The sequence below is a fragment of the Littorina saxatilis genome, linkage group LG3, assembly GCF_037325665.1.
Source record: "Littorina saxatilis isolate snail1 linkage group LG3, US_GU_Lsax_2.0, whole genome shotgun sequence".
Lineage (NCBI taxonomy): Eukaryota > Metazoa > Mollusca > Gastropoda > Littorinimorpha > Littorinidae > Littorina > Littorina saxatilis.
In genome coordinates, this window is record NC_090247.1 from 64,793,160 (window position 1) to 64,818,907 (window position 25,748).

The following is a 25,748-nucleotide window of genomic DNA, read 5'->3' on the forward strand; positions in this document are numbered from 1 at the left end:
TGGTCAGCTGAGTTGATACAGTAAAACAAAAGTTAATAATTTAAAAAAAGAACCAACAAAAGTCTGTGTAATTAGCCAACCGTTCAGGTCAAACTAAGGTGTGTGAGGATACCGTCATAATAATTTTGCAATGCATAGTTATCGGAATACTTGTACACTCAGACTGGGAAAATAGGGGTCAGATAAGGGAGATAATTTTATTGGTTCACAATTTGCAAAATGCATTTTGCACAAATAGCCTGCCATAGCATACTGGTTCAACCATGTTACCTGCATACACTATAGCACTTTTGCACATGTTACTCCATGTATCAGAATCATCATTTGACACCAAATTAACCACATGTACAGACACACTCGCACAAAAATTACAAACCTAAAATCATTTCACTACAAGCAACGACACGCATGCATTCCATCGTTGACAGAAATAAACATATCAGCATACAAACAGTATCAATTACAAACAAAGATTAATTATCTTTCTTAGAAAGAAAATATTTGATTTTCAAGGAGTTCACAGGCATGATATTGCAGGAACATGTATTGCAATAAAAAAAAAATCTGATTGACAAATGCAAGGAAAAAACAAGTTTTCTCAGAAAACGGTGTAATACGATGACTTTAAAAGCCCTTCTTTTGTGCGATTGTTTTGCATATATATACTATAGCATTTCGTAGTAATATGCATGTACCAAATCCAGCCATGAGCAATATTGTACAATTACCAGCATAACAGCAAATTTATTTGTTGCCGGAGAACCAAAACAACATCTTGCATGTGAAATTAGGACACGTACTGAGGTCTTATTGGTATAAAGGCAGATACTGAAAATATGCATCCATGCCTAAGTAACGAAGGGAAGTAAGCGAGCTCTATCTGCACTCAACATTTGCAACAAGAGTAAGTACAGTGAGAGTTATGCGGAACCAATCTCCTGGCACCTCGAGAACTGAATAAGAAGAACTTAAATGAAAAAAGCAACTTTCATCCTCTTTTAGAATGCAATTAAATAAGATAAAGGAATTTTCTGCCACCCGCTCAGCTGCTGACTGTCACTAATTGTGAGGCGCTTTGAACTATTTTAGGATTTGCACCATCTAAGTATCGCCATTACTATCATTATTAATCAAACGCAGGGAATTCTACCTTTAACGTCTGTTATGGTGCGTCTTTAAAGTAAAACTACAACGCAGAAAGCCTCTCTCCTTACAGTGGGGACCCCCCCTCTTAAGACTTCGAAAATCGAAGAAAATCTGTTCTGAAAAAGGAAGGAGTCTAAAAATGGAGGTACTGTACTGTAAATAATTTGCAAACTTTATAAAGAGCGAAAAGTCAAGAAGTCTTAAATCGGTGGGTGGCTGGAGGAGGGGTCTTAAAGGTACTAAACTTGTCAAATTCAGGTGCACGGAGCCCCTGGGGCTTTTAGTCATACCTCAGGCAGCTATCCGTTAGAAGAACTACCAAGTTTCATTGACTTGCACCCAAAGAGTCAAGAACTGCAATTTTTTTTACGAATTGATTTCGTACTCGGACCCGGCTGGTCTTGGCCTATTTTTGGATCTAAATTTAGATCAGGTAGATCACCACATCATGCACAAAAAGACACTCACTAGCAAACTATGTCAGACGTCATCATGAGTTTGTGTAACACAAAACGGAGGCCGGAATCCCTCAGTTGAATCGAACTCCGACCAAACACCACGTAATAACTAGGTTAATTTATGCACTCGCTTGAACAAGAAACTGTCGAGCTTCACAGATGTCGTCGTTGGGTAGTTTTGGGTTTGTTTTACTACCATAGGAGGATTTTTGAACTGTAAATGCACTCAGCTGCAACAAAAACGCAAAACGAAGGCTGTGAGCTGCACTGTGCCTTTAACAAAGAGGTGATACACTGATGATTGCCGCTTTTTACTTTTTAAGTCAGGTGTTACAGTATGTTATGTTATTTATTTATTGTTTGTTTGTTTTTATATGTTCCCAAACCCGATGCCACTCACAAAAAACCTTATCAGTAGTTTCACTTCCAAACCATTTTAGGCCTGGAGAAACAAGGACTGATGAAAAAGGAGCAATTTCAGTTAACCACATTTAACTTGCTACCCCTTTAAGCTTTCGCACCTGCTCCCACCCCAGGGCCGAGGTGCACGAGAAAGTTACCAACCGGGTGGGAGTCAGCCGCGGTGTTGGATTGGTTGAAATTGAGGTTCGTTGTGATTTCAACGAACCAGACCCCATGGTTTGTTCTCACCCGTTTGGGTGGCACCCACTTTCGCTTCGTGCACCTCAACCCAGAACCACTACCTTTCTACTTAGCTCCACCATTCCCCGCCCCTTTGCCCGACATGGCGTGCCATACTTTAGCCGACTGACTGTTAAGGTCGTTGCCTAGTACGAAACTTTTCTCCAAGTTGGGGGCGTATTTCATGCTTGGCGGGTGCCTCCCGTACTCCACAGCGATCTCTCGAAGCAGGTAGGAGGAGCCGCCGCAGCACAGACCGATGTACTGCACGCCCAGGTCACGTGCGTCACGTGCAAACTGACGGATGTCACTGCGACTGCTCTGCAGACATGACAGGTCTAGGGGGTAGGCGCCTTTACCTGAAAAGTGTGAAAAAACACACAATAGAATGTACTCCAGAATAAGCCCCGCGGAATCGACCAATTCCGAAAATAACTGTCGGGTCTGTTGCCTATGGGTTGTGAAAGAGTGAATGCCCTTGCTTTTTACTCGGACACACTTTGGAGGGGCTAATCACTAGCGAGGGGTGTGTCGTAAACACGCGCCGGTATCACGAACAAAAACCTCTGCTGAAAAATCCTTCTCATTGTGGTCAATGCGCATGCGCCAATCTTGGACTTACAAAATGCGACCCTTTGACCGAACGAACCATGGGTTAGGGTTAGGATTAGGGTAAGGGTTAGGGTTAGGTTGTTCACGACCTGATTAATCTCCCCATGTTAGCGCATGCGCATTGACCGCAATGAGAAGGATTGTTCAGGCAGAGTTTTCAGTTCGTGACACCGGAACAGGAGCACGTGTGAAGTTATTTGTCGGAGGAAATGCAAGGGTATTCACTCTTTCACAGCCAACGAAAATCGTCTATTGACATCACACACTGAAAGAAGAGCGAACATGTGTTGTCAATGTGACGGTGAACCTCACACGGGGTTACATCCGGACCGTAACGCAAAAAAGGCCTAACGTGTCTACTACAAGAAGCTGCTATCTTTTTCAGTCCCTGATCTGGATCTGGATCTGGATCTGGATGGTTGCGTTGCAGGGCCGATAAGGCATATGCGCAACGGGGGAGAGAGAGAGCACAGGTTTGTGTTCAGACGCGAGGAAGGAGGGCTTATTCTGGAGTATATTCTAGTTTATTCTGACGCTTTGTTCAGTTTTGGGTGAGCGATAGGTTGCTGGCTTTGCAGTCCCGCTCACTTAAGATTGCAGTGCACTAACTAAGCTGCCGGATTTTTTTCAGCCGCTTAGATGGCATTGCAGTAAGCAGTTGCCTTTTTCAGTCCCTGTCCAAGATTGCAATGCAGTATGCTGTTGCCTTTTTTCAGTCCTTGTCGCAGATGGTAGCTGCATAGGGCAATAGGTTGTTGCCTTTATCTGTCGTTGAACAAAATGCACTTTTGAGAAATAACTGACTCGGCTAGAGAACCCAATGAACATGTCAGGGATATGATCAACAACTCTTCATTCGTACAAATATCTCAAATTAGTGTTCAACTGTATCATTCAATTTGGTCAGGTTTGTGATCATTTATGTAAGCACAATGTTAAGTTCATTGCGGAACTGCTTACCGGTTTTAGGATCCGTCAAAGAATGGAATGTCTTCTCTTTCTCCGTGGTTCTGAAAGGCACGGGCAGAGCTGCCAGCGGACCCTGAAATAACATTAATTTTTATTTTGGTATAAATAATGCAATACACGTTTTCAGCTCCTCCATTCACGGTTGTCTCCTCCTCTCTTTTCACCGTCCCACACCCCCACCCTCACCTCCCAAACACACGCACACACACACCTTGCAAACTTTCCTGCACTCTCTGAGCTGAGGCATCATGGTTTCAGGCCCACGGCCACAGTTGATGCCCACCACCTCAACCCCCATCTCCTCCGCCTCCTCCCCCTCCTCCTTCTCATCATCATCATCAGCAGCAGCAGCAGGAGCAGCTCCATCATCATCATCATCATCATCATCATTTTCCTCCACCTCAAACACTTCCTTGACACCCGCCTCAAGACCGCCCTCCACTCTCCGAGCAGATGCATTGGCCACAGTTGATGCCTTTTTTTCCCCCGCCTCCTGCTCCTTCTTCTCCTCCTCCTCCTCCTCCTCCATATCTCACTCACCTTGCAGACTTTCCTGCACTCTCTGAGCAGAGGCATCATGGTCTCAGGCCCACGGCCACAGTTGATGCCCACCACCTCGGCTCCCAGGTCCTCGAGCTCCTTCAGAGCCTGCGGGATGGGGACGCCGTCCGAGGTGTGGTCGAAGAAGTAGCACGCTATCGTGATCACCGCCGGCAGACCTGAACACAACGAGTGGCAAATTGTTTTACTCAAAAATCGAAGCGTTTGTTTAAAGTTGGGCTGTCTGCCATAGATAAATGTTTGTGTGTGTGCGTGTGTGTGTGTGTGTGTGTGTGTGTGTGTGTGTGTGCGTGCGTGCGTGTCAGTGTGTGTGCGTGCGTGTCAGTGTGTGTGTGTGTGCGTGCGTGCGTGCGTGCGTGTCAGTGTGTGTGTGTGTGTGCGTATGTGTATGTGCGTGCGTGCGTGTATATGTGCGTGTGTTTTTCCATCTGTCAAAACTCTGCTGCAATCTCGCTTATTAGGGTGAACAGTTATGATATCGTGTAGCTTTCTTTCTTTATTTGGTGTTTAACGTCGTTTTCAACCACGAAGGTTATATCACGACGAGGGAAAGGGGGGAGATGGGATAGAGCCACTTGTTAATTGTTTCTTGTTCACAAAAGCACTAATAAAAAAATTGCTCCTGGGGCTTGCAACGTAGTACAATTATATATGACCTTACTGGGAGAATGCAAGTTTCCAGTACAAAGGACTTAACATTTCTTACATACTGCTTGACTAAAATCTTTACAAACATTGACTATATTCTATACAAGAAACACTTAACAAGGGTAAAAGGAGAAACAGAATCCGTTAGTCGCCTCTTTCGACATGCTGGGGAGCATCGGGTAAATTCTTCCCTCTAACCCGCGGGGGGAGGGGGGGGGGGGATGATATCGTGTAGGAAAAATACATAATTGATGTGTGTTTGAATTTCACGCACTCTTTTCGTTAGTGTAACACTCAAGAGAGTCCGTGATTAACGACTTGGGACAGCTTGGAACCATCGTCGATTTCAAACAATAATGCTCAGTCCGAGTTTAAACCGTAATGCTCTGTTTCAGTCTGAGTTTAAACCGTAATGCTCTGTTTCAGTCTGAGTTTAAACCGTAATGCTCTGTTTTAGTCCGAGTTTAAACCGTAATGCTCTGTTTCAGTCCGAGTTTGAACCGTATTGCTCTGTTTCAGTCAGAGTTTAAACCGTAATGCTCTGTTTCAGTCTGAGTTTAAACCGTAATGCTCTGTTTCAGTCAGAGTTTGAACCGTATTGCTCTGTTTCAGTCCGAGTTTGAATACTGTTTTGAACCGTAATGCTCTGTTTCAGTCCGAGTTTGAAGACAGTTTTGAACCGTAATGCTCTGTTTCAGTCCGAGTTTAAAGACTGTTTTGAACCGTAATGCTCTGTTTCAGTCCGAGTTTGAAGACTGTTTTGAACGGTAATGCTCTGTTTCAGTCCGAGCTTGAAGACTGTTTTAAACCGTAATGCTCTGTTTCAGTCCGAGTTTGAAGACTGTTTTGAACCGTAATGCTCTGTTTCAGTTCGAGTTTGAAGATTGTTTTGAACCGTAATGCTCTGTTTCAGTCCGAGTTTGAAAGAAGATTTGAATCGTAATGCTCTGTTTCAGTCCGAGTTTGAAGACAGTTTTGAACCGTAATGCTCTGTTTCAGTCCGAGTTTGAAGACTGTTTTAAACCGTAATGCTCTGTTTCAGTCCGAGTTTGAAGACTGTTTTGAACCGTAATGCTTTGTTTCAGTCCGAGTTTGAAGACAGTTTTGCAACTGTAACTTTAGAGGGTTGACACTTTATAAGTGTTTCTGTCATGAAGCTGAGAGGAATCGTGTCAGATCGCCCCATTTGTGGACAGTATTTCCGGTTAACCTCACGTAGACGGGCGCAGTGGCCTAGTGGCTAAGACATCGATCGGCCTCCTTATGGAAAGGTCGTGAGTTCAAATCCCGGCCCCGGCCGCCTGGTTGGTTAAGGGTGGAGATTTTTCCGATCTCCCAGGTCAACTAATGTGCAGACCTGCTAGTGCCTTAACCCCCTTCGGGTGTACACGCAAGCACAAGACCAAGTGCACACGGAAAAGATCCTGTAATCCATGTCAAAGTCCAGTGGTTATAGAAACACGAAAACACGCAGCATGCCATATATGCTTCCCCCGAAAGCGGTGTATGGCTGCCTAAATGGCGGGGTAAAAACGGCGAAACAAACAAACATACCGTTGCTGTATTTCTTGATGGCCTCGAGTGCCAGCTTGGCCTCTCCCAAGTCATTGAAGGTCTCTCCGATGATCAGGTCCGCTCCACCTTGCGCCGCCCACTCGACTTGTTCCTGTTCACACACACACACACACACACACACACACACACACACACACACACACACACACACACACACACACACACACACACACACACACACACACACACACACACACACACACACACACACACACACACACACACACACACACACACACACACACACACACACACACACACACACACACACACACACACACACACACACACACACACACACACACACACACACACACACACACACACACACACACACACACACACACACACACACACACACACACACACACACACACACACACACACACACACACACATAGGTGGTTTTACAGTCATTTGGGGTCGGCTGTGTATCAAAATGCCATCTTGCTCAAAACACAGGCATTTGGGGTCTCTTTTGTTTTAAGTGTTAGAAAGTTTCTTAAAACTTCAATGAGCGTTAAATGCCATTTTAAAGTGTGAAAACTCATTTCAGGAGGTTATTACATAAAATGCAACCTCCAGCGTGATTTTTAGAAAAACAGACATTTGGGGACGATGTTTGCTGTACAGCAGTGAAATGGGGACGTATGTGTACAAAAAGTGCAGAGCTAGAATTATGTTATCGGTGCTATGAATGTTTTAGGTGTTAGAAAGTTTGTTAAAACTTCAATGAGCGTTAAATGCCATTCTAAAGTGTCAAAACTCATTTCAGGAGGTTATTACATAAAATGCAACCTCCAGCGTGATCTTTTAGAAACAAACAGGTATTTGGGGACGATGTTTGCTGACAAGCAGTGAAATGGGGACGTCCAAAAGTGCAGAGCTCCCGCAGAGCTATATGAATGGTTTCATCACATACATGGCGCTAGGCGACATATGTTGTGAAAAATTTTACAAATCACGTTTTTGCGCCCGATATTTTCTTGTCATCTCCAAAGTCAAGGGACAAACACGAAATTCCTTGACTTTTGGGGTAGCGCGACTCTGTTAATTTTAAGAATTAAAAAAAAAAAAAATTCATTACTAGGATGTCCCATCGTTGGGAAATTCCGGTCGCTTCCTCCGAGTGGAAAGCTAGCAGTGACAGAGTCGCACTACCCCAAGTCAAGGGATCTATTAGTCCTGTTTCGCCGTTATCCCAATTCGCCCCCATCCCATTTTGGCGACATTTCTCAGGCCAAGTGTCATTTTACCACCATATCATGTACCATTAGCTCCACATCCCATTTTGGCGCAATCCCGTTTCGCCGTTAGCCCATTTCGCCCCCATCCCATTTTTGCGACATTTTACAGGCCAAGTGTCATTTTACCACCATGTCATGTACCATTAGCTCCACGTCCCATTTTGGCGCAATCCCGTTTGGCCGTTATCCCATTTTGCCCCCATCCCATTTTTGCGACATTTCATAGGCCATGTGTCATTTTACATGCCATTCTAAAGTGTCAAAACTCATTTCAGGAGGTTATTACATAAAATGCAACCTCCAGCGTGATTTTTTTAGAAACAAACAGGTATTTGGGGACGATGTTTGCTGTACAGCAGTGAAATGGGGACGTCCAAAAGTGCAGAGCTCCCGCAGAGCTATATGAATGGTTTCATCACATACATGGCGCTAGGCGACATATGTTGTGAAAAATTTTACAAATCACGTTTTTGCGCCCGATATTTTCTTGTCATCTCCAAAGTCAAGGGACAAACACGAAATTCCTTGACTTTTGGGGTAGCGCGACTCTGTTAATTTTAAGAATTGAAAAAAAAAAAAAATTCATTACTAGGATGTCCCATCGTTGGGAAATTCCGGTCGCTTCCTCCGAGTGGAAAGCTAGCAGTGACAGAGTCGCACTACCCCAAGTCAAGGGATCTATTAGTCCTGTTTCGCCGTTATCCCAATTCTTCTCATCCCATTTTGGCGACATTTCTCAGGCCAAGTGTCATTTTACCACCATATCATGTACCATTAGCTCCACATCCCATTTTGGCGCAATCCCGTTTCGCCGTTAGCCCATTTCGCCCCCATCCCATTTTTGCGACATTTTACAGGCCAAGTGTCATTTTACCACCATGTCATGTACCATTAGCTCCACGTCCCATTTTGGCGCAATCCCGTTTGGCCGTTATCCCATTTTGCCCCATCCCATTTTTGCGACATTTCATAGGCCATGTGTCATTTTACCACCGTGTCAAACCACTAGCGCCACATTCCATTTTGTCGCCATGCCGTTTTGCCGTCATCCCATTTTGCCGCCATCTCTATTTCGCGACATTTTGGATTGTGGCAAATATGGAATTTGGCGTAAACGGAATGTCTTCCTAGTTGAATAACGCAGTATAGTAGTATAGTGAGGCTTGGCAAGAAGAATAAATAAAAAATGTGATGGCGGCCAAATGGGATGGTGTCAAAATGGGATGACGCGCTATTGTTATGACACGGTAGTAAAATGACGCTTGGCTTGTGAAATGTCGCGAAAATGGGATGGGGGATAAATGGAATACGGTGAAACGGCATGGCGGCCAAATGGGATATGGTGTCAAAATGGGATGTTGCGCTTTTGTTATGACATGTTAGTAAAATGCCCTGTCACGTAGTCTCAATCCAAATTGGAAATCCATAGCATCATCATTATAATCATCCTCATCTCATTAATCATTCAAAATTATAAATTTTATAAAATGACGCTTGGCTTGTGAAATGTCGCGAAAATGGGATGGGGCAAAAAATGGGACGGCGGCAAAAATGGGATTGCACCAAAATGGGATGTGGATCAGCCACTAGATTGCCAATTTTAAAGTCTTAGGTATGACCCGGTGTGACGTTTTTATCTTTCGCCGTGTTGATATTTCGATTTTCGGCCTCGTTGATCTAGTATAAACTCTACACTGAACAAAAAAAACACCCTTCGATAGTACTGATGAGCGACCTTGTGTACCTTACATTCATGGGGCCAAATTTGTCCAACCAATTATTTTATTTAACTTAGAAATTTGATTCATCCTAAAATGTTTCCCTTCTTACTCAAGGGACGTAACCACTCGGTACACGTTTTCGAAGAATTCGATTTTGGGAGTGAAATCTATTTAATTTCACAACCAATTTTCTTCACATACAAGAAGCTGACATGCTTTTCGTCCATAAATAATTTCCCTTCTTAATTTTACCAGGAAACAACATTTCAGTCTCGAGTAAATATCGAGGGGGAAATATGTACACAGGCGAAAGATGAAATCGTGACACCGGCCGAGGTTCGAACCCACGACCTCCCGATCACGGGGCGGACGCCTTACCACTAGGCTAACCGTGCCGGTTTACCCTTGAGTGACAGACGGACAGACAAAAGAATATACAGACAAACCGTAATTAACACAAACACACACACTCAGCAGAGCAAAGCGGTATTACACACACACACTCTGCAGAGAGAGAGAGAAGGGGAGAGACAGAGAGAGAAAGAGAGAGAGAGAGAGAGAGAGAGAGAGAGAGACAGAGAGAGAGAGACAGACAAACAAACAAACAGACACACAGACAGACACCAAAGGTTGAGAATAGAGAGAAAACAAGAAAAATGTGAAGCAAGAGCAGAAAGAGCGACAGAGACAGATAGACAGATCGAGACAACAAAGGAGAGGTTAAGGACACCCCCTTACCCTTGAGTGACAGACAAAAGATTATACAGACAGACCGTAATTAACACAAACACACATACACACACACACACTCAGCAGAGCAAAGCGGTATAACACACAAACTCAGCAAAGCAAGGCAGTATTACACACACACACACACACACTCTGCAGAGCAACTAAGTCGGTGACACACACACTCAGCAGAGCAAGGCAGTATTACACAAACACTCAGCAGAACCACACACACACTTTAGAGCAAGGCAGTAAAACACACACACTCTGCAGGAGGTTATTACATAAAATGCAACCTCCAGCGTGATTTTTAGAAAAACAGGTATTTGGGGACGATGTTTGCTGTACGGCAGTGAAATGGGGACGTATGTGGCCACAAAGTGCAGAGCTACAATTACGTCATCGGTGCTATGATTGTTTTAGGTGTTAGAAAGTTTCTTAAAACTTCAATGAGCGGTAAATGCCATTATAAAGTGTGAAAACTCGTTTCAGGAGGTTATTACATAAAATGCAACCTCCAGCGTGATTTTTAGAAACAAACAGGTATTTGGGGACGATGTTTGCTGTACAGCAGTGAAATGGGGACGTTCAAACCGTAGAGCAGCTCTGCACATTCACGGCATCGGTGCTATGAATACATGGCGCTAGGCGACATAAGAGTATCTCCAGTCCAGTCAGTAGCATTCACGGCCCTGACATCGGATGGTTTGAGTCTGATTTATGAGAATGAGAATGAGGGAGAGAGAACTGTATTGAATTGACTTTGTGTATGGGGAGACAGCAAATACAGGCAGACAGACCATAGGGCATTCAGACAAATGGCAGCAATGCAAACAAAGGAATAGGATTAAAACCACACAATTTTATGTACACGTTTTACATTGCATTACAAATAAATGTATACAAAAATCATTTCGCATATGCTTACACAAAACGCAACACAAATTTCCAGAAGTGATCTTCAAATGAAACATTACTTCGTAGCCATTCCCTGACATGCATAAGTTTTTTTCTTTAACTTTGTCATGCAAACATAATAAAAAGAAAATCACCCTGTACAAGCTACTGTATTCAGGTAAGGTGGGGTTTTTTACAAAGGAAATGAGAACAAGGTTTTTAATTAAATAATATGCATTGCATTTTAAAATAAAATAAATAATTCTTATCACAACTGCACAAAGCACACACCATATTCGAGAATAAACACTATAAAGACAAATGAACTTAACCATTTCTTAATATAATTGTTTGCCCAAATGTGAAAACCTTTTTCATGATAATTAATGTATATATTCAAACCAAAATCTCTGTTTTGCACTTCGAGTGTTCTCAAACTTTGCGTATTTTCAGAAGAAAAGAGTGTATTCCACGTTTCATTTGAACATCCATGATTCAAACCGTTAAATATACTGGATCGGTTTCGAGATGCACTTGTGAAGCAAAGTAGTCTAAGAACTTTTGTCATCATATTTTTTGCTACAAACCGTAATTTTAGACAAAATACGGCGACATCTTCTGGGTTCCCAGGTCTGTTAATATTGTAATAATAAACAAGTCGCGTAAGGCGAAAATACAACATTTAGTCAAGTAGCTGTCGAACTCACAGAATGAAACGGAACGCAATGCAATTTTTCAGCAAGACCGTATACTCGTAGCATCGTCAGTCCACCGCTCATGGCAAAGGCAGTGAAATTGACAAGAAGAGCGGGGTAGTAGTTGCGCTGAGAAGGATAGCACGCTTTTCTGTACCTTTCTTCGTTTTAACTTTCTGAGCGTGTTTTTAATCCAAACATATCATATCTATATGTTTTTGGAATCAGGAACCGACAAGGAATAAGATGAAAGTGTTTTGAAATTGATTTTGAAAATTTAATTTTGATAATAATTTTTATATTTTTAATTTTCAGAGCTTGTTTTTAGTCCAAATATAACATTTATATGTTTTTGGAATCAGAAAATGATGGAAAATAAGATGAACGTAAAATTGAATCGTTTTATAAAAAAAAGTTTTTTTTACAATTTTCAGAGTTTTAATGACCAAACTCATTCATTCATTTTTATGCCACCAAGCTGAAATGCAATACCGAAGTCCGGGCTTCGCCGAAGATTACCTGACCAAAATTTCAACCAATTTGGTTGAAAAATAAGAGCGTGACAGTGCCGCCTCAATGTTCACGCAAAGCCGGATATGACGTCATCAAAGACATTTATAAAAAAAAAAGGAAAAAAAAAACATTCGGGGATATCAATCCCAGGAACTCTCATGTAATATTTCATAGAGATCGGTCCAGTAGTTTGGTCTGAATCGCTCTACACACACGTACGCACGCACACACACACACACACATACACAACGACCCTCGTTTCGATTCCCCCTCTATGTTAAACATTTAGTCAAAACTTGACTAAATGCAAAAACAAGTCGCGTAAGGCGAAAATACAACATTTAGTCAAGCTGTCAAACTCACAGAATTAAACTGAACGCACTGCAATTTTTCAGCAAGACCGTATACTCGTAGCATCGTCAGTCCACCGCTTGTGAGCGTGTTTTTAATCCAAACATATCATATCTATATGTTTTTGGAATCAGGAACCGACAAGGAATAAGATGAAAGTGTTTTAAAATTGATTTGGACAATTTAATTTTGATAATAATTTGTATATATTTAATTTTCAGAGCTTGTTTTTAATCCGAATATAACATATTTATATGTTTTTGGAATCAGCAAATGATGGAGAATAAGATAAACGTAAATTTGGATCGTTTTATAAATTTGTATTTTTTTTTTTACAATTTTCAGATTTTTAATGACCAAAGTCATTAATTAATTTTTAAGCCACCAAGCTGAAATGCAATACCGAAGTCCGGGCTTCGTCGAAGATTACTTGACCAAAATTTCAACCAATTTGGTTGAAAAATGAGGGCGTGACAGTGCCGCCTCAACTTTCACGAAAAGCGGATATGACGTCATCAAAGACATTTATCAAAAAAATGAAAAAAACGTTCGGGGATTTCATACCCAGGAACTCTCATGTCAAATTTCATAAAGATCGGTCCAGTAGTTTAGTCTAAATCGCTCTACACACACACACAGACACACAGACACACACATACACCACGACCCTCGTTTCGATTCCCCCTCGATGTTAAAATATTTAGTCAAAACTTGACTAAATATAAAAAGAGAAACAGCCTAACGGTTTTAAGATGTGTTTCTGCAATTGTTTTTACATGTGCAATTATCCAGAGAGAGTGCATGACTACAGCGAATAAAACTTTTGTGAGCGCTCTAGCGTCGTTAGTTTGTCAAAACAGGAGGTGGTCCATATTAGGAGCCGGTCCATAATAGGAGCTCTTCCCCTACACTAAGCGTCATAACAAAAAACTATACATATGCGTTTGATGGCACATCTTTCTGATGAGGCTGTTGATTGTAAAATCAAGTCATATAAAAATGACTGAAACAGCCATTGATTCCCCTACCTTGTTCAGATTGAGTTTACATGACGTAGTGTCTCTACAGTGGAACCTACAACACAGACACACACCCCCCCCTCCCCATACAATTTCGCAAAATCAATTTTCCCGCGATACAAATCGACAACAAATCGAAACATGTTTAGCATGTCATTATATAGACAGGACAATCATATCTCCATCCAAAACAGTCAGTTTTGTTCACATATCGTGTCTAACATGGACTCTAGAGCATGCTGAATCCTCTCAGAGTGCATAACAGGCAGTTTGTGAAGCCGTTTTAGCGGGCAATGAGACCAAAAATTGTACGTTTGAGTAACTCGTTTACGCATTGTCTTTAATCTTTCAGTGATTTGTGCTAACACATGTCGTAAACATACACACGGAATCTCAAATCATTCAAGATGTTAGGTCTGCTGTTATGTGACATACAAATTAAGATATACCCAGTCAGAACAGAACAGCATTTTAAAATCAGCATGCGTTTGGAAAAATGAAAGCTCCATTTACCCATAAACTTAATACAGTTTTAACAAGAGCTGTTCACAGCGCACTTGTTCAAACGCACACACAAATTCTTCGAAATTTCTTTTTTAAGAGCCATTGATCAGTTAAGCGTTTCAGTAGTGAGTTTTGCTAGGCGTACGCCGACATTTGCGCTCAGCGCGCGTTCTGAATGAGTCAACTTCTCAAAAACTACTTTCGCGTTCAAATCCTCATACCACCCTTGTCTGATTAAATGTGTACATGAAATGTGAGTATGTGGCGCATGTTGTTGTACTTGAAGATGTCAACAAATTAAATTGTTTCGATGGGTCAGCAAAAAACTACTGTCAATTTCAGAACTTTTCTGACATGAAAAAAAATAGCAGACCTAATGTCTCAAATCACTTGAAATTCCGTACGTACATTTGGGAAAGTTTTCTGACGATTTAGACCTGAAAACGGGACTGAACTCATGCAATAATTTTTTTCAAAACTGCTCCGAAACTATGCCAAAATCAAGTAATTAAATGACATGTTGTTACTGTACGATAACTAAGTCTTTCCGATTTATTGTCATACTAACTTGTTTAATCACACTCTGAAAATATCACACGCAAAATATTAGCGAAATTATTTTGTTTTTGTTTTTTGTGTTCTGTAAATGTGACATGTTTTAGGCTTTTATATACTACATTATAACCGAGATGATGTTTTTAGACCCACAGATTTAGGTCAAAAATATGATATGTTTTTCGTTTCCTGAAAGGAGCTAATGTACTTATTCTGCCATCATGCTAACCTTTGTTTTGTAATTACTATGATTGCTTAAAATAAGCATTATGCTTGAGTATGTAATCATCCATGCATTGTTCTTGTCATGATTAAAATTGAATAAAGTTTTGTTTAAACCAAAAATATGATAGTTTTTTCTGAGATGGTGCAGACAACGTTAACCCTCATATAAATTAAATGTATTCCATGGTGGAATCCTGCTTGCACAATCTAATCTATTCAATCTAACCTAATCATAGGCACAATCAATAGAATCAAAATCACTCACCTTTATTGTCTTGCCTTTCTGCTATTCCTCCCAGAAACAAGTCTCACAACCTCGAATTATCTCGCGGACAATTGCTAATTTGCGAAACGAACTAACTTTATGTAGGGCACGACCTCTCAAAGGGGTGAGAACCGTGTCAGTGTATTAACCAATCATATGAACACATTGCCTGGCGCGTGCGCTCTCAAAATCCACTGACCAATAGCCGATAAGAACGACATCACTGCAGGACCGGCAAGTCATGCAATCCAATTGGGCGGTGTTTATGATGCTCCCCGTGTCGACCACTGTAGCGTCGTCAAATGTCCAGTGTCAATTGTATTGGATGATTCTCAACTCGTGGTCAAAACAACGTTTATGCTTGCGGCCATTGTCACCTAGTCCTATAGGCAAGACCATGAATTAAATCTTGGCGAACAATGTTTAATATCTTTATTGTACAAAATAAAACAAACTAACAAAAACCGATTTTATCTCACAGAATATTATCATGCTGTTCTCGCAACAACAACAACAACAACAACAACAACAACAACAACAACAACAACAACAACAACAACAACAACAACAACAACAACAACAACACTTCAGGGAGTTATTCCATGAAAAATGCATGGATGTATAATTTCTATTCGATTTTGTTTTCGCTGTGTACAAAAGGAAACAAACAAACTAACAATAACCGATTTTATCTTACAGAATATGATCATGCTGTTCTGGCAACAATAACAAAAACACTTAACAGAGTTATTCCATAAAATCGCAGGGATGTATTATATATTTTCTATTCGGAAAAAAAACCCACCCGAATGTTATGCATAAAGTATTCCCATACACTTTTTAGGATTGGACATGAAACGATTACCGAACGTGCTTTTCCTCAGGCCCGTACAGACACTTCGGCATGCTTGAATTCTTTAACATTCAACAAGGCTTGAGTCGGTTTCGCGTAATCCCTTTGCCTGATCAGTCAAATTATACAAGTCATAAAAATGTTCCCGACATATATCAAACCATACGTGCAGTAGTATCGTCTGTTTCTCCCGCGGGCTTAAAGCTTAATTATGATCAAACTCTGTTTGACATGAAAGCACAGCTGTTTAATATTTCCCCCCCCCCCCCACACTCACACACGTGCGCACGAGCAAACATAAGACTTTCATAAGTAATGTGATTAATCAACATGAAATAAACTTTTTTTTGTGGCTTCTAGCGTGAAAATGCGCGTGGGTGGCACGAGCATGTTCATAATAATAAACATCTCTCTAGGGGTCCTTAAACGTCCTCACAGGAAATGTTCCTTTTTCACAGACATATATCCCATTTCGTGACACCTACCACTACTCCGCCCCCCCCCCCCCTCCCCCCCCCCCCTCCCGCTTCTTCCCTTTTCCGCCTTGTATTAGACAAGACAAAAGTATTTATGTCCTACAGGCATATGTTTTAGGCTTCGAAAGGACAGGACTGGGGTTTCATGATATCTAACACACACAAAAAAAGGAGGAAAAGAAGGAACAGAAAAAGGCAAGACCGAGCAAGCCAGACTCTGATGACTGGGGCCCGGGACCCACTCTCGCGGTTGCATTAAAAGGTATACGTTAAAATACTTGAATAGGAGTAGTTGTAATAATCTCTTCGTACGTGTTGTCTTCCTAAGGGAAGGACCATTAAAAGACTATCTTTAATTCATATATCATTTAAAAAAAAAAAGATGCTAAAACTCAGGACCACCTTCTGTTAAAAAGTTTCAAAGGGAAATGTTGTGCGAAAAATAGAGAAAGTGTGCAAACATGTAATACTCGTCTTCTATAGGGATACAGGGCCGGGATATAAAGATCAAACACACACATTATTTTATACTTGCACGCATGTATCCTGTGATATACGGCATCTGTTCATGATAAAGAGGATAACATGGTATAGTTAAAAGATCTATCTGCATTGTCCGTCGGCCTCCCCCCCCCCCCCTCCATCTCCACCTACCATAATAGTCGCAGTGAGAGAGAGAGAGAGAGAGAGAGAGAGAGAGAGAGAGAGAGAGAGAGAGAGAGAGAGAGAGAGAGAGAGAGAGAGAGAGAGAGAGAGAGAGAGAGATATATAATGCACGCTTCACAAGAACAAGCTTGCATTTTTTGTCACTCAAAATACTTAATAGGGAAAAAGTACGATACCTGTTTTTAAATACCCCCACTTACTCATATTTTAATTCTTCTCACTTCTCTGCGCTGCCTTTCCTCCTTTACCAGCTCTCCTCGCCTATTTTTATTCGTTTTTACACCGTTGCCTGCCTGTTTCCCCGTTTTCCTGCCTGTCTGTCCGTCTGCCTGCTTGCCTTCCTGCCTGTGTGCCTTTGTGCGTGCCTGTTTCCCTGTCTGCCTGTTTCCCTGTCTGCCTGTTTCCCTGTCTGCCTGTTTCCCTGTCTGTCTGTCTGTCTGGCAGGCTGGCTGGCTGGCTGGCTGGCTGTTTGTTTGTTTGTCCGCCAGAACTCAGAACGAACAGATATGTGTTTAGCTTAAAAACTAAAGCTACCAAACGTGCACTACTTGGACAACAATTCTCTTTTAAGAACCAGCAAGCTTCCTTTTCCGCTGAAACCAAAAAAGGATATGACGGAAAAACTCAAAAATAAACTTGTGGGGAGGACGTTAATCCCCAAAGTCAGTCAGTCAGTCACTAAAGGCAAAAGCGAGGTAACGCACAACTGGATCCGATCAGTAAATATTTCCCGTCAATTTCAGAGAACCCTTTGCTTAAAGTTCCAAAGATTTTTTTGTTTAGGAGCTTTCTATTCTCTTCGATCATGAACAAGGAAATAGCTGAATGAGTATGACGCATTCTCTAAAGCTGTTCTGGGGTAAGAACGGATGTGATTACACACCCATCGCTCGCTTGAGTAATTCTTCAATCACGCAAGAAGCTTTTGTGGTGTTATGTTTTCTTGAAATAGTGACACGTTACCTGGCACACTTAAGCTAGGTTTCATGCCCCCCCCCCTCCCTACCCATTGGCGGGAATACAGACCACTTGAACAAATTTGAGTGTGTGGAGTTACGCCATGGAGTCATACTCGCCGGAGGAAAAAGGGTGAGTTCTTTGCTTTGTGGCGCCAATAACAAGTCTTTGGTGACGAATTGAGTCGTCTGTCAGAAAAACGTAACAAGGGGGGAAGGTCTCTTATTCATATTTGCTTTGGCTACCATGAATGTCTTGTTGTATGCCTTTTTTCTTCCAAGTATATACAACTATTGCAACGACAATAAAGAGCTAACAGGCAAGTGATATTTAATTTAAAAATGGAATACGCTTTAATTTAAAACAAAAGCACAACGAACAAGATGTTTTAATTTATTTCGCTCCAAGTCAAAATTTAAGCAAAACATCTAAATAGTTTTTAATGCGCATTAGTCCGCTGCCGCACGGAGGAATGTAGGATTACCAAAACCGGCAAAACCAAAACTGGGCAAAACTTGATTTAAAAGAACGCCCCCCCCCCCCCCCCCCCCTTGTTGAATTTGCACTGCTAGATGCGTTGGCGGCATCCCATCCTGCCTCTCCCATCTTGCTGTATCCCAGTCTGCTTTACCCAATTTGCCGCATCCCAGTGTGTGTTAGTGCGTGTGGGGCAGAGAGAGAGAGGGAGAGAGAGAGAGAGAGAGAGAGGGAGAGAGAGAGAGAGAGAGAGAGAGAGAGAGAGAGAGAGAGAGAGAGAGAGAGAGATTTCAACAAAATCAAGGAAAAGAAAAGCCTAACAAAGAATTTCAAGTGGCAGCCCAAATTTTCGACCTGTTGCTTAAAAGATAAACTCCATGTCCTTACTTTATTTTGGCAGTTCAAAACTGTCAAAAACATGATTTCTCATGTTGGTCATGCTCGCAATAGTTATCTCTAATCGATGCTTCATAATATTATGCACGTTTTAGTTCTGCAGTTGCTCATACATCTTTTCATAGACATCTGAAGACGTGTGCTGCCCACATACAGATCAGCATAAATCCATTTACTACTTAGATTGTTTATTTATGTGTCTATATGTTATTTGCTTGTCTGTCTGTCTTGTGCGTACTCCTTCTCAAACATAAACAAACTCGGACATATTCAAACATAGTCTACATATGATCCAGAGACAGCCAGCATGCCTCTTCCTTGTTCTCCGACAAAAGAAAGCTTCCTTGTGGCCCATTGTGTGTTTTCGCCGGTAGGTGTCAATTGGCAGGCCAGGCACTTAATCACGCTTGACTCCCCTCCGCTCAAGCGGCAATCGTTTAGCAAGCCCCGGTGTCTGCTTCAAGAAAGCCCTTCACACCCAGATTAAGTGAGGGAACATCGAATAGTGACATTTTTCGATGTGATTTTCGATTTCATAAACAACAATTTTGAAAAAAATATATAAAAGAGATAAATATTTTGCAAATACCGTATCTGAGTGGTCTAAATCAGGTTTCTTGTCAAACGTAAAATGCAGTAGAGAAAAAAACAACAACATTGTATTAGAATGTACGACTAAATCAATTTGGGTCTACTTGTAGAAACAGTGTTAATAAATGTTCAACAAATGCTGAAAGAAGCAACAGGCAGCACCCTTGAAATGCTTGGCATGTATATTACATGTTGAATGTATATATTGGTTAAGAACAAAAGTTACGTTTGATTTAGACCCCTACCTCAATAGTTCTTTGAATGTTCGCCTTCTTTTATATTTACGGTACCGAGAAGCCTTTAACGGATGTATACATGTATAACTAATTCAATATGTTTTTCGAAGCATCCTATTATAAACTCTTACGTTAAATGTCTGACCTTTTTTGTTTCTGTTTGTATTTGTTTCTGTTGGGTTTCAAACAACATTCTGTGAGATCACCTTTAAGGTCATCGCCGTAACAAGAACACTGTTCTTCCTTTTATAGTCCATACAATATTTGCTGGCGTACACCCGTCAATTTTACGTTTATCAGTTCATGAAATATTTGCCGGCTTTTACCCATCTATGTTATCTTTCCCCGGTCAAGGCAATATATTGAAATGATTGTTGAAACTTCAGAGAACCCTTTGCTTAAAGTTCCAAAGATTTTTTTGTTTAGGAGCTTTCTATTCTCTTCGATCATGAACAAGGAAATAGCCGAATGAGTATGACGCATTCTCTAAAGCTGTCCTGGATTAAGAACGGATGTGATCACACACTTATCGCTCGCTTGAGTAATTCTTCAATCACGCAAGAAGCTTTTGTGGTGTTATGTTTTCTTGAAATAGTGACACGTTACCTGGCACACTTAAGCAGGTTTCATGCCCCCCCCCCCCCCTCCCTACCCATTGGGAATACAGACCACTTGAACAAATTTGAGTGTGTGGAGTTACGCCATGGAGTCATACTCGCCGGAGGAAAAAGGGTGAGTTCTTTGCTTTGTGGCGCCAATAACAAGTCTTTGGTGACGAATTGAGTCGTCTGTCAGAAAAACGTAACAAGGGAGGAAGGTCTCTTATTCATATTTGATTTGGCTTTTTGATTTTTTTAACGAAACTAAAATAGAATTAAAATCCATGCTTCCAAAACGCATTTTTACTTACAAAACTAAACAGCACACACAAGAACGACCCCATGAAATACATCAAATGGGGCTTTTTTCCTAAACTCCCTCCAGCCCTATTACGCATTCTAAGAAGGGCCCGAACCAAAGGCCTCAATTGTTCCGTTTTCAAAAGAAACTGCGAGTGTGGCAGCGAAATTACCATAGAGCACACCTTCGTAAAATGTACTTCAAACTTAACCCGCTTTGCAACCCTGTATGATTATATGGACAAATATAACCTTATGCCAATTCAATTCTTTAACCCGGACGATAAACACGGCCTCGACCATGACCCCTAGATTCATTCAGCACAACTGGGTCCGACCAGTAAAGCCGTCGCTGCCTGTGTGACAACCACCATAAAAATCTACCACAGCGGGAAACTTTCAAGTTAAGTATGTTAAACCATCGCCCGCATTCAACTTTACAATCAAAGGATGTCTGTTGAGATAATCGAATGGATCAAAACTTTGAAGCCTGCGCGCATATTCTAAGCCGACTAACACATAACAGTCAAGGACATCATAAAATAGTTCTCGGTGAAAACTTGACCGAGGGCCATTTTACGACGTCCTTGACTAGATAGTGTTTATGATCAAACCAAGCACAACTCGAGTTTGTGAAGTATACTCAAAGAGTCATATGCGCTGTTTCTTGGGCAAGGTAAAGAACACCGAAAGTACTCCAATGCCGTTCTCGAGCTACGCTGACTTTTACAAAGGGAACAGCTGACGCGGCTTACGTAATCCGGTTTCCTGGTCATTTGTGTGAAAAATCTGTCCGACAAAGAAAACTGCCCAACGAATAGAGATAACTCGGTCGAAAAAAATACTACCAACATATTATCCACCACCCCCCCCCCCCCACATCCCCCGAAGAAAGACCACGGGATTCAATACATGATAATAGTTATTAAACACAAAGCAGTTGTAGCTAGATTCAACTGGATGCTCCCCAAAAGACCTCAACCCCCCAAACTGGATACGCTAATGCCGTTCGCCACGGCCGTTACGACAAAGGTAAACACCCCCCTCACCCCTGGTGAAAAGCTCAGTCAAAACAAACCATAAGAAGGCGGACAATGGCACTCACCGCACTGCACAGAGTCCACTAAACAATTAAGGGAAGAGACAAGCCATTTAACCAAGAAGAATTTGTCGCCTCAGTGGCCAATCAAATTTACAGTAAAGTAATGAAAAAGATCGAAACCGACCTGGAACAAAAACAGCGAGACATTAAACCTTCACAGGAAAGGGAACTGGCAGCAGAAGTCTTCAAAAAAGTCGATAGTCACAGAGACTCTGTGTTCATAACAACCCAAAAAAACAGAAGAAAAAGACCTGAGAGGCTACCTAGAGCTCTGCCTCACCTCTATGGTGACTGCTAGGCAGAAGCAGAGCCCCGAGGCTCTCATCAACTTATTAACGGATACCTACTGTTTTGTGACAAAAAATAAAGTGTCCGTCCCTAAACCAGACACCTACCTCATGGCCCTCAGCGCTCTCGCGGGGAGCAGAGATCTGTCGTCTGAGGAAATTCTCACAATTAAAAAATCACTGTAAGTCCCTTGTAATTTTGGACTCCCTAAAGTGGGAGCAAACTAAAATAAAGCCAGCATAAACACATGATCGTCATTTGTCAACGGTTTTAACTTAAACAAAGGGGACACACAGCTCGCAGGGAGCGAAGGGCATTGCCCCACCTCGCGGGCGTGGTTTTTTTTTTTTTTTTTTGTTTTTTGTTCCTCTCCTCCTGATGGTTTTAAACTCCTGTTTCCGGATTACACGATAAACTTAAAAACATGATTATATAAACGAGAGGATAGCTGTTTTCTCTCTCAGTTAATACTGCTAATGTGCCGTCGCCTCCCCTGCGACTATTGTAGTGGCGGGGAGGTCGACTGACAATGCAGATAGATCTCTTAACCCTATCTTTTTATCCTATTTATAATGAGTAAATGCCGTATAGCAACTCATGCGTGCGTAAATAAAATGATGTGTCCAAATGTTACTACCCTATAGAAGATCAGTATTACGTGTTTGCGCATGTTCTTTATATTTTTCTCACAATGTTGTCACTTTTAAACCTTTTAACAGGTGGTCCTGAGTTTTATCTTTTTTTTTAACGAAACTAAAATTGAATTAAAATCCACGTTTTTAATGGTCCTTCCCCTAGGAAGTCAACGCATATCAAAGAAAAATTATTAATATTCCTCTTACAAGGATCTTAATGTATATTTCTTATTGCCCCACCCCCTCCCTTATTCACGGAGAGCGGGGCCGGGGTCCTATCACGGTCGGGATTGCTTGGTCTTGCCCTTTTCTTTCCCTCCTTTTTATTTTTAATTAGCGTATCATCAACTCATGTCCCTAAAAGGAAAATTTCCTGTGAGGACGTTAAGGACCCCTAGATTCAGCTAGATTCAAGGCAATCACAAGATAGGAAAGCTTTCGAGTCATCGACAATCATTCGGGGGTGTGTTTTGGAACAAATGTTGGAGAAAAGGCTTCTTTTACAGACACTATCTAGTCTTATGTTTCTTATTTATTTGACCCTCTTAGGATTATGGAGTTTTATGCACTGCCTTTTATTGTTAACTAAACGTTTGTATTTGAAATAGCCCATTGCAGTTAAATCGCTTGTCCAGTATTTAATTTAATTCTCTATTTTTGTATGAACTCAAATGTTTAGTGTTCTTAGTATGTCTTGCTAAGCTAAGTTCTATTTAATCATAGTATGTTTGCGCGTGCTTATACTTTGTGATTTTGTAAAGCGCAGAGTGCTTTTAGTTATGCGCTATAGAAATCTCCTTAATAAATAAATAAATAAATAAACATTCAAAACTGTGTAAAATGGTCGAACTGAAGTTTTTGCACAACAACTATGACCATAAAAATTATTTCCCAAACTTAAAGTACTGGACAAATTAACCCCTTCGTTGTAAAGTTACACACGCGCAATGTCGAGACAAATTCATCAAAGACATGAACGCAATCATCCATGGAAAACGCGCTAATCATGCCAGTAAGGGCTGTTTTCAAGTCACTGAATGTCTAATGTTGATTGAGGTACACCATGTATGGTAACACTTATCTCCCAATACCCCCTCGGACAGTTCTAGAACCCCATGCAATGCTTAAAAGATAAACTCCATGTCCTTACTTAATTTTGGCAGTTCAAAACTGTCAAAAACATGATTTCTCATGTTGGTCATGCTCGCAATAGTTATCTCTAATCGATGCTTCATAATATTATGCACGTTTTAGTTCTGCAGTTGCTCATACATCTTTTCATAGACATCTGAAGACGTGTGCTGCCCACATACAGATCAGCATAAATCCATTTACTACTTAGATTGTTTATTTATGTGTCTATATGTTATTTGCTTGTCTGTCTGTCTTGTGCGTACTCCTTCTCAAACATAAACAAACTCGGACATATTCAAACATAGTCTACATATGATCCAGAGACAGCCAGCATGCCTCTTCCTTGTTCTCCGACAAAAGAAAGCTTCCTTGTGGCCCATTGTGTGTTTTCGCCGGTAGGTGTCAATTGGCAGGCCAGGCACTTAATCACGCTTGACTCCCCTCCGCTCAAGCGGCAATCGTTTAGCAAGCCCCGGTGTCTGCTTCAAGAAAGCCCTTCACACCCAGATTAAGTGAGGGAACATCGAATAGTGACATTTTTCGATGTGATTTTCGATTTCATAAACAACAATTTTGAAAAAAATATATAAAAGAGATAAATATTTTGCAAATACCGTATCTGGGTGGTCTAAATCAGGTTTCTTGTCAAACGTAAAATGCAGTAGAGAAAAAAACAACAACGTTGTATTAGAATTTACGACTAAATCAATTTGGGTCTACTTGTAGAAACAGTGTTAATAAATGTTCAACAAATGCTGAAAGAAGCAACAGGCAGCACCCTTGAAACGCTTGGCATGTATATTACATGTTGAATGTATATATTGGCTAAGAACAAAAGTTACGTTTGATTTAGACCCCTACCTCAATAGTTCTTTGAATGTTCGCCTTCTTTTATATTTACGGTACCGAGAAGCCTTTAACGGATGTATACATGTATAACTAATTCAATATGTTTTTCGAAGCATCCTATTATAAACTCTTACGTTAAATGTCTGACCTTTTTTGTTTCTGTTTTTATTTGTTTCTGTTGGGTTTCAAACAACATTCTGTGAGATCACCTTTAAGGTCATCGCCGTAACAAGAACACTGTTCTTCCTTTTATAGTCCATACAATATTTGCTGGCGTACACCCGTCAATTTTACGTTTATCAGTTCATGAAATATTTGCCGGCTTTTACCCATCTATGTTATCTTTCCCCGGTCAAGGCAATATATTGAAATGATTGTTGAAACTTCAGAGAACCCTTTGCTTAAAGTTCCAAAGATGTTTTTGTTTAGGAGCTTTCTATTCTCTTCGATCATGAACAAGGAAATAGCCGAATGAGTATGACGCATTCTCTAAAGCTGTCCTGGGGTAAGAACGGATGTGATCACACACTTATCGCTCGCTTGAGTAATTCTTCAATCACGCAAGAAGCTTTTGTGGTGTTATGTTTTCTTGAAATAGTGACACGTTACCTGGCACACTTAAGCAGGTTTCCCTACCCATTGGGAATACAGACCACTTGAACAAATTTGAGTGTGTGGAGTTACGCCATGGAGTCATACTCGCCGGAGGAAAAAGGGTTAGTTCTTTGCTTTGTGGCGCCAATAACAAGTCTTTGGTGACGAATTGAGTCGTCTGTCAGAAAAACGTAACAAGGGAGGAAGGTCTCTTATTCATATTTGATTTGGCTGCCATGAATGTCTTGTTGTATGCCTTTTTT

General features: G+C 41.2%; 1 protein-coding gene across 2 annotated transcripts in view; it reads right to left on the reverse strand.

Moving 5' to 3' along the window:
• Positions 1-178: 178 nt before the first annotated feature.
• LOC138962990 (S-methylmethionine--homocysteine S-methyltransferase BHMT2-like) overlaps positions 179-25,748 on the reverse strand; it is a 71,929-nt gene continuing 46,359 nt past the window's right edge. For both annotated transcript variants that reach the window (XM_070334964.1, XM_070334963.1), the window contains 4 exons: positions 6,591-6,702; positions 4,368-4,546; positions 3,819-3,900; positions 179-2,605 (listed from right to left, as the gene is read on the reverse strand). In XM_070334964.1, the coding sequence (XP_070191065.1) occupies positions 2,313-2,605; positions 3,819-3,900; positions 4,368-4,546; positions 6,591-6,702 (666 nt within the window). In that variant the 3' untranslated portion in view covers positions 179-2,312. The remainder of the gene's footprint in view (positions 2,606-3,818; positions 3,901-4,367; positions 4,547-6,590; positions 6,703-25,748) is intronic.